At 40.2% G+C, this 9,875-nt stretch overlaps 1 protein-coding gene across 2 annotated transcripts in view; it reads left to right on the top strand.

Moving 5' to 3' along the window:
* Positions 1-38: 38 nt before the first annotated feature.
* Positions 39-9,875, top strand: part of spidr (scaffold protein involved in DNA repair) — a 44,861-nt gene continuing 35,024 nt past the window's right edge. For both annotated transcript variants that reach the window (XR_008567319.1, XM_054765157.1), the window contains exons 1-8: positions 39-236; positions 385-543; positions 626-689; positions 876-1,043; positions 2,177-2,313; positions 7,054-7,280; positions 7,781-7,884; positions 9,598-9,820. Coding sequence is in view for 1 of the 2 variants with exons in the window: in XM_054765157.1 (XP_054621132.1) it covers positions 222-236; positions 385-543; positions 626-689; positions 876-1,043; positions 2,177-2,313; positions 7,054-7,280; positions 7,781-7,884; positions 9,598-9,820 (1,097 nt within the window). In the remaining variant the exon portion in view is untranslated. The remainder of the gene's footprint in view (positions 237-384; positions 544-625; positions 690-875; positions 1,044-2,176; positions 2,314-7,053; positions 7,281-7,780; positions 7,885-9,597; positions 9,821-9,875) is intronic.

The following is a 9,875-nucleotide window of genomic DNA, read 5'->3' as shown; positions in this document are numbered from 1 at the left end:
AAGTACTGCACGGGCGGGTACAGTCAGTCCGAGCTGGTGAGTAAATCAAACGCATGTCAAGAGCTACTTAAAGCGAACTATTGCCTTCATTTAGCTCGGGTCCCAAACATCAGTTTACGATGTGAAACTTGAGCTTGAGTTCACACACTTCAATTAGATTATGTCGTGTGAAAATGCAGCTACAGTAGGCTCCATCTTGGGCGAAACGTTACATTCCAAGCATGTCTTCCCGAAAGGTAAGAAAACTGCTTGCTAATTAGCTAGCTTTTCCTCATAATGCTAATATGGCAGTTTAGCTTCTCCACTTCTGCACAGTTCACTTAAAGTTTAGACTTTTAATAAAGACACCTGCAATGTTCCTTCTTTGTGTGTGCTTTTCTGCAGCGCAAAAAGTGCTCCAAAGATTTAAAATGCGTCTTCTTTCCGGATAATATTGAAAGTGGCGATAGAGCAGTTAGAAAACCATCGGCACTTTCGTCATCAAACTCCGCCAGCAGCTGGGAGAGATGTGGAGACAGTTTTTTGGACTGTCCACTTATAAAAGTGAAATAAAAACACGATAAAATAATTACTACAGTTTTTTTAGTCTTCCCAATGTTCATTATTCAGCTTTTGGTACTTGCAGGATGCGAAGACATCAGGAAGAAAACTGTCTGCAGTGCGGAAGTTGGCACATCCGTCACTTTTAGGTAAATGGCACACCTGCACAATCTGAGCTCCAATACAGCAGGTTTATATAAAAATGCTACTATGAAAACAATATTGCTCTAACTCAATCATTATGATCTTTGTAAAAGCAGATTTTTGGTTATAGTTCTCTAATCCTTCCAACGTGGCTTTATCCCATTATTAAGTATTTCTTTCGTCTCCCGCAGAGCACTGCAATGAGGACCCGGTGCACATTGCATGGAGCTCCAGCGAGAGTGGACAGTCTGACAATGACGACATCCTGCAACAGCATGACGAGCCTCAGGGTGCAAGGAGACCCTCTACTCCTTTTCAGTCCTACACCAAAGCACTGCACATGCTCAGCACTGATGGAGGTAAACTGAGTTGGTGAAATATTTTAGTTCAGCCTCTTAGTTTTTTGTTTTTTTTACACAAAGTACCACCTCAAAAATATTTGCAGGAACCACCGTTTTTGCTACTTGTACTCACAGGCAATTTGGCTTGAAGTGTCTGAGGTGAATTAAACATTCATTTGAATTCAATTTCATTGGCTCTTTGCTTAATACACTTGAATTTGTACAATAATTTCACATGTGTATGTCTCGAATATACTGTAAAGCCACGTTTTTCGCAGGAGTTATGTTCCACACCTATTGGCAAATGGCGAAAAACCGTCTGTAATTGATACGTCTCACATATTTAATAAACTCATTTTAAATTATACAATTTATAGGTACTCACCACTAATGAATGATGATGATCGATAAAACAGATGAATCAGAGTCATAGGCTTGTTGTGGGGCCGCCTCCACTTCACTGTGAAGCGGGTAATGGTAGTACAAGGTCACTGGGTCGTCCTGGCTAGCTGTCGTGGAAGGCGTTTCTCCAAGCTGTCTACATGATACACACCGCTTGCCTGTTGTAATTCCAGTAATGACTTACGATCATATATTAACTTTTGCAAGCTGTGAGACAAATTTGTTATACAGTATATGTTTTACTTTTGTATCTCAGCAACTATAGAGCGTGTAAGGACCGCCTAACAAATGCGAAATCTCAACGCTTGATGAAAAAGCATAAAGACATAAACATGTAAACATTTGATCTTTTTTAACAGTGGTACATGTCGGCTGTACACTTTACCTGTATAATCACATATTTGTAAATGAGAATGAGCTGTGTTTTCTTGGAAAAAATGTCCTGTTTTCGAATACTTTTTTTTTTTTTTTTTTACTAAAAATGTGTAAACTTGCAGGGAAGTGAATGCTGAATCACAATTGTACGGGGATCCACTGAGATGTTATTTAAAAGACAAAACAAAACAACAACAAAAAACTCTGACCTGAGTAGAACTAGATGGAACCCACAGACCACCAGTGGAACTCGCACCACAGTTTTTTTAAATCTATGCTTAAATAAATGTGCTTTTGTTTTTTAAAATTATTATTACTGTTACAAAAACCTTTCTTCTCTATGATTAATCATTTAAGTTCCGTCTCCACCGTAGACGACCCGCCTGTCATAGAGACAGACAGCGAACAGGATGGGGAGGACTTTGAAAAAGACAGTGGGCAACAAATCTCTGACTGTGAGTCGGCATCCTGCCAGGAAGAAGCTGAACGCCATCTAATTAAGCCTACAGATGTAAGTATACAGCATCCATTTGTACATGACAATGCATGTAATATGTCACTGCTATGCTTATCCAGTAGATGGGGCTATCGACCTTCTTAAGTATTGCCTTACTGCACTGTAGTATTTCCGCATGTATGTACCATCGTAAGGTATGTCAATTTCATCACAAAAAAAGTAGAAGAGGAGCACACTACTCTTTTTAGGTCTCTTTCTCAAAGTTTGTCCCTTTTTAAATTACAAATAAGGTAATTCAAATACAGTTGAATAATTATGATACAGCAAGTAAACCTACAGTATTGTTAAAACAATATAACTTCCAAAACTGAGCGATGTTGGCACAAGTGCAAGCAAACCTAATGTTATGAGTGTATATGCTAACGTCTATGATATACGTAGTACTGGTTTAGTAGTTTATACTGTGCTTTGAAATGTTATTCCACTGGATAGAGCATTGCAGACATTATTCCACAGCCTTACCCTAACAGGATCAAACCAGCCTGCCTTACATTGTGCACTTTCTAGAACCTTTGTTTGTTCTCCAGACTGTCAAAGTTCACAAGCTGAAGGTGCAATAAAGTGCTGGCCCGCACTTATCCAAAGCAGCAGATATTTATCCTGTGTAGTGAATGTTTTAGTGATGATCAACTGAAAGAAATGAAGAAAAACACATCAAAGGAGTCCAGCTATGTTATTAATTACATATTGCAGTGTTTTCTGATGATGATGATGAAGATGTGTGCAAGGGAAATAGAAAGTGAATACAGTGGTGGAATAGTGAAAGTGTTGGATACGCTAGTTGCATGAATGTGCACACAAAAATAAGCCAGAGGCCATGCCTAAAGCCAGTCTTAAAATCTGTGGGGAGCCCTGAAGGGGCTCTACACAAGAGCTGCCTCTGCAATGTGACCGATGAGGACCGCTTTTGCAAGAAATAGTATGCAAGCACAGCGGTACATGAAAAGTCAGTGGTACAACAAAACTTTCTGTTCAAGCCATTATCATTGGATGAATTAATTACACATGTGTCTTTTGCTTTTTCTTTGGCATTGTGTTTTTTGTTTTACTGCCTGTAATGGGGAAAAGTGTGACACTAACCATAGATCCAGAAATGGAACTTCCTGGCTGTGAGCAATATAATTTGTCCACATTGATGCTACCAGCTTATTATAATTTTTTTTCTATTCTTGTATAGGTTGTGGTCTACATTAGTATGTTTTTACATCAAAAGCTGCTCTTTTAACAGAGGTGTGTTCACTTTCTTAGATCGGCTTTATATATCAATGGAGTTGGGCCTCTGAGCCCTGGAGGCCTGGATTGTTTTCAGGTGCAGTGTTTGTCAAAGGCTGGGCAAGCATGGGGAGAATGTGCAAGGAGTGCCGTGGTGCACAAGCTCATGGCCACAAACGGTATTATGCAGCTGCAGGTAATTGATCGGTCAAAATGGGACAAATCAGTGAGGTGGTGTCGTTGCTGTCAGTGGTAGTAGTGCCTCATCTGACCATCCATCCTTTTTCTATGCCGTGTTCTCACTAGGGTCGCAGGGGTATGCTGGAGCCTATCCCAGATGACTTTGGGCTGGTTGCCAGCCAATCGCAGGGCACATATAGACAAACAACCATTCACACTCTCATTCATACCTATGGACAATTTAGAGTCGCCAATTAACCTTGTTGAAATGTGGGAGGAAACTGGAGTACCCAGAGAAAACCGGCGCACGCCCAAATGGAGATTCGAACCCAAATCTTCCCGATCTCCTGACTGTGTGGCCATCATGCTAATTTTGGAAATTCACTACTTTGTGGTTCAGCACGCTAAGCATTATGGGAAATGTAGTTCTTTTAGCGTAAACATAAAACTAATCTACTGCAATCTGTTTTTGCAATGTGCCTTTATATAACGACACGTTTGTTAGATTAGTTTTTGTTTAAGCTCAACAATTAAAAACGGCATGCTTGGGTCATGCATGAAAAGTTATGAAAGATTTCAAAATGGACCTGCATTGTTTTGTGACTCAGTTAAATAAAAATGTCTGTTTGTCCAGTCCTATATTTTGTCATTTTAGTTTTCTTAAAAGTAATGTTAAAATATCATCTTGTATCATTCTTGTGAACCCATGTGAAAGCCTGATCTGCATAACGTTAAAAAGGACTGCAGCATTAATAAAAAGTAATTGTCAAGCTCGGAGGCGACTGGACAATGTTAGGACTGAAGTAGAGTGTCTTGTGAGGAAGTTCGTGGAGGCTACATGTTGAAAGGAAACGCGTCAACAGATAAGCATCCCTGCCGCAGACCCCCTGCTACTTCCTCTTGTCACACTTTATTTTGCTGCTATCAGCTCTCTGTGGGTCATATGAAATTGAAGATGGTCTATCTGAAGGCTTGTGGTCCGAGATGTGTTAGAGAGAAGAATTAAAAAAACAAAACAAAACATAGATTGTAAAAGTCACATTAAACTTGAGCATGGGAAGTGCATCGAAAATCTACTTAGATTGTGGATTTGAATGTTTAGATGATCTGGTATGGAATGGATTATTTGCAAATATTTGCATTTGTTATACTGAATGCTTTTCATTGCGTTTCTGACTTGATTCCAATTTATGCGTTCCAAAAGGACAGAATAATGCAGCTGTGCAGTTCATATAGTTCCAGCGCTTACTGGAAAGCTTGCTTGGACACTGCCAATCGTAATTCAAACAGGATCTAACGGGATGCAGACGGACAGGTCCCGATCCAAAGTTTCTTATTCCAGATAAATGCACGGCTGACTCACTGGATGAAAGCCTGCCAGATTGCTGTGTTATTGTACTTGCACTGGATGTGGATAGGAGGAGCTGTGAGGGCAGTGTTGCATTTCAAGGACCGCTTCCCAGATGAGGCTGGCTGGGTCAGTCCAAGCCCCTAAAACAGGCCACTCTTAAGGTTCACCAGCCCTCGCCCACACTAGGACATAGCTGGACTTGGGCCACGACGTCAGAGCAAGAACTATAAACATTTTTTTACTACTGTTTGTTCAGGAAGAGCTTCGCGGTGTACTCTGAATGCTTTCAGTGCTGGGTTAACAAACATTTTTGATTCAGGGCCAGGAACATAGTGTTCCTGTCTCTCTCTCTCTCTCCCTCTCAAACTCTCTCTGTGGTTGGCTCCAGTGTGACGTCACCTGGCGCTGGGCCTAGCAGGGTCAAGTTGATTCAGTAAGTGAGCGTGTTGGCTGAGAGAGCTTGGTATGTTGGTCTTGTCTACACATGACAGGAACTCGGGTTTCATGTGGATTTTTCCATGCAATCTGATTGCATCAGTTGCAGTCAATCGTGACACAGCAAAAAAGAAAGAAAAAAGGCTTGGGAATTATTCACCTTGCCATGACCTCACCAACGCATATTTTGCATGATTTAATTAAAAATATAATGACTCGTCACTTTTGTACTTACGACTGGGTTTTTTTTTTTTTAATTTGAAAACATTTGAAACAAGTCTATTAATAATAATTGGGAAAATTAATGCGTAATTGTTAAATAATGCATTTAGGAAAACCAGTTCAAACCAGTTGTGTGGCAGAAAAAAAACATTGTTTACTCAATAAAAAACTTTACCTTTTAACCGACATTAACACCTTGTATAAACAAACCTGGAAAATACACGCTACAGGGGTTTCACAATACACTCATCTCACGAGACGAGACGACATTTTAACATTTCTTTTAAGAAAACTGTAATGACAAAAATAATACTGGACAAACAGACTTTTTTATTTAATTGAGTCACAAAACAATGCAGGTACATTTTAAAATGTTTTATTACTCTGCATGCGTGGCCGAAACATGATGCTTTTAACTGTTTTTCCACAAATTTAAACAAAAACTAAAAATTATAAAAGTTAAAATAATGACGCAGTTGATGAGTAGTTATGAAAAGACACATGTAAAATAAATAGCGGATTGCAGTGGATTAGTTTTATCTTCAGTAAAGAACTACAGTTCCCATGGTGCTTAAAGTGTGGCAACAGGAAGCAGTGGATTTTTTCACATTTTGATAGAAGTCTTATTCAGCGATGATTGATCTGACAAACCTTAATTGATAATCCAATGAGGGTCATTTGGTCTGTTTGGACACCGCTGAAGCTGTTGAACTCCGATGAAAAAAAGCACCCGGCGAGTGACGCTGGGAACACCTGAGTAGGTTGGATTGCAAGGTTTACATGAAGCACGTGATGTGCGGTTTCAGCCCTGCCTGAGGCCCTACTGCTTCCATATTATGTGCATTATCATTCACAGTAGCGATGCCATGGTTCACAGTCTGATCAACTTCTGGATGACCTGTTCTCACGAGACATATTTTCTCTAAACAGCAGCTATCAAGTTGGGTCTGGATATTTATTTTTCCCCTTTTAAGAGCAAACAATTTAGGCAACTAGTTTGGTCTGAATGTTTACTGCATGTTTCCCTTAATACAGCAGGCCATTTAGGCTGTTAAACAGTTGGGTCGGAATGGGTTAGACCTAATAGCACCATCTTCTGGTTGCTGATGAACATAATTTTGTTGATTTTTAAGGTCAGACTGATCCACATGATCAGTATAATTACATGATCCAAAAGCAATTTATCATGGCCAGCCCTACATATGCCAATTTTTTTCTTTGTTTTTTTGTTTTTGTTTTTTCTCTGAAACGTCACATATTTTATTAATACTCTTAAGGGGTTGCCGTAACTAATTCATAAAATGTTGCCATTACTTTTCCCATGAATGACACAGCTTGAAATCTCAGGCTATGTGTCCAACGGTGACAGTGAGGGTGAAACCCTGACCACCAGCAGACTGGATACTGAAAGCCCACAAGGACAAACTGGCGAGGGCAGCAAAAGGTCAGTCAGCGACTGGGTCAGGTGTGCTCACGCGATGCTGCAGACTCCTCGGAAAGCATTTGACGGACAGTCCAAGACCCCCGATGACTCGGCCAAAAAGAAAAGAAAGTTTCAAAGGTTGGATTTAAATGTTGTTCTAAAATTACATTTTTGTTTGACAAATGCAAAGCTATTCCTGACTATTACTTCTTCAGTCTTGATATTTGATACTGCTTCTGCTGCTTAAGGAATTGTTGTGCACTCACGTTAACAAGTGCGGTGTAATCGAATCCTAAGGGCAGTGAAGATTCCCACTTCCAGTGAGCCGATGGCTTTCTACTTCACTAAGCCTGAGTCAGCAGCATTTTCCGTGTTCGTTCAAGCACATTTCATGCTATTGCTTCATAAAAGTTACACAAACGAGTGCTTTTGTTAAAAGATATTAGACAAACGCAAAGGTTTCCACAAAAGAGATTCTTCATAAGCCTGCAAAAGGTCACTAGCATCGTCAAAGTTGTGTCCAAATCTCCAGTAGATCGCTGTCTGTAGTTTTGTTAGGATATTGAGAGAATTACATTGTTGTATGTGTGCCTTATCACACATTTCATCACCTATGTGTGTTTGTATGTGTTGCACAGTGGAGGTCTTGCAGAGAGGCTGAATCGACTCCAGTGCAGGCAAAGATCCGCTGTGAGCTTCTGGAGGCATCGCTCCATCTCAGACAACTCACCACAAACACAAGGTGAGATACAAACCTAACAACTAATTTCTACCTTTGTTTTTTTTTTGTCTGCGATATAGGTTAATATATTAAAAGGCCACGTTGAGAAAGCATCAGTCAGTCGATCACTCCAGCTCTGAACTCTGAACTCGCTATAGGTGACAGGAAACCTAGTTTTGTTTTCCTTTCTGTGGTGTACCAAACTACTACCTCTCTGGGTTAGATGTATGGGGCACAAACAGTAGCTTATAGTTGACAGTTGATTGTGGAAACAAAATGACGTGTGATTTTGGTGTGCGAGGGCAAAATTTGTATAATACTCTGCATAATGTAATTAAATCTAGGAGAGTTTACAATGTGTAATATTGTGGTTTTCAGGGTTGTAGGGCAGCACTCCAGCTTCCAGTAATTTGCTTACTTTCTTTAGCTACATATGGGTGGCAAAATATTAGAAACAGCTCTTTGTATTACCACAATAATAAACATACTATTAAATGACTACCTCAAAATTGAGCATTATTAACTTTGTAAAGAGAGATCTTTTTTGTACAACTCTCCTGGGATCTCAATACACTGTGCAGACGTACCCAATGTTACGGTCAGTGATTTTAAGTAAATTATGCCTAAGTGCTAAGTAGATAAACACTTCCGGTCAGATGTTTACATAGTCAGAATAATACTCTGCATATAGGCTTAAATAAAGACTGTACGTACAGGCCGTCGAAGGTTCCAGAATGGCAAAGTCCTATTAACTTCTCATTAGTGATCGTGATTGACTGCAGCTGGTAGTTTCTCTTTGGAAGCTTAAAAGGATTTGTTTGACTCACTGGATTGTCCAATACTCGGTGAACAATGGGAGAGCCCATGGAACTCATTGAAGATCTGAAGAAGGAAAATTGTAGCCTTAGACAAGTTGGGAAAATGTTTTGAAGCCTTTTCTAAACGATTCAGGGCCCATAATTGATATTACATGAATTCCATAATGCGTGTATATAAGTCTCTGATCGGAACTTTATATATTCAAATTAAGTATTTCTGAAAAACTTTGTTCAATTGCATGCTCTTTTTGAACATGATCATGCGCACATTAACATATACAAGAGTAACTTTAGTTTTCACCTGACATCAGTCATTTTTGACAACACGCCCAAGCAATATAATTCTGATTCTTATTCTGATGTGTTTGTCACATGGGACACCATGGCAGATCAGAAATACAGTCCATGCTCTTGTTTTGACAAGTGCATGTTTAAAAAAGTAATAGCTCTCTTGTGCACTCTTTGATATTGTTTAAACATATCACATTAAAATACCCCCTCTGGCCACTCTCAGGGATCAGTGACTTAAACAGAGTTGCTTTGTGTATGAGCTGACAGGCTGCAATTTCACAATCCAGTGTAATCAACTTTACATCACAAAAGTGCGCACGGAGCCGAGTCGGGTTTTGTATTGGATTAAACAGCTTCAAGGCATTGTTGTGACTGGTTCTTCTCAATTATTATCTCTCTTTGCCTTTCATTATTGCAAAAAAAAAAGCACATAGTGCATAGTGCAATCACAGTGGGACTTACTGTTACCCAGACACCTTATCTTTATCCAGAGTGAATAAAAGAAGTTAAAAGTGAACGACTCCATTAATGAGTCCTTTGGAGAGTTGACCACAAGCACAAAAGGGGTGCACGCTGCAACTAACTCACCGCTCAACATCTGTGTTGTTGTTGCTCCACTCTCAAGTGGATAGGCATGGTATGCTGGTGCTGAAGGTGCTGGAGGTTCAGGTTGAGTGCAGCATGCAACTGGTGCGCTGCCAGCACCGCCCGCTGGGTCCAACGGAGGGCCACCAACACCAATGCACTCTCTCAGAGGAAAGTGCAAAAGTGCTGGTGTTGTTCTGTAGGGAGACTGCCGCCCAGCTGAGTCCTGCACCCGCAGACATCATCCACATATATCCACCATGGTGAGCCAATGCATTTACATACAGTACAGTGCACAAGTGCCACAGCTGCCAGACT

This window comes from Dunckerocampus dactyliophorus, chromosome 2 (assembly GCF_027744805.1).
Source record: "Dunckerocampus dactyliophorus isolate RoL2022-P2 chromosome 2, RoL_Ddac_1.1, whole genome shotgun sequence".
NCBI classification, from domain to species: Eukaryota; Metazoa; Chordata; class Actinopteri; order Syngnathiformes; family Syngnathidae; genus Dunckerocampus; species Dunckerocampus dactyliophorus.
Note: the sequence above shows the minus strand (reverse complement) of the source record. Positions and strands in the feature narration are given on the sequence as shown.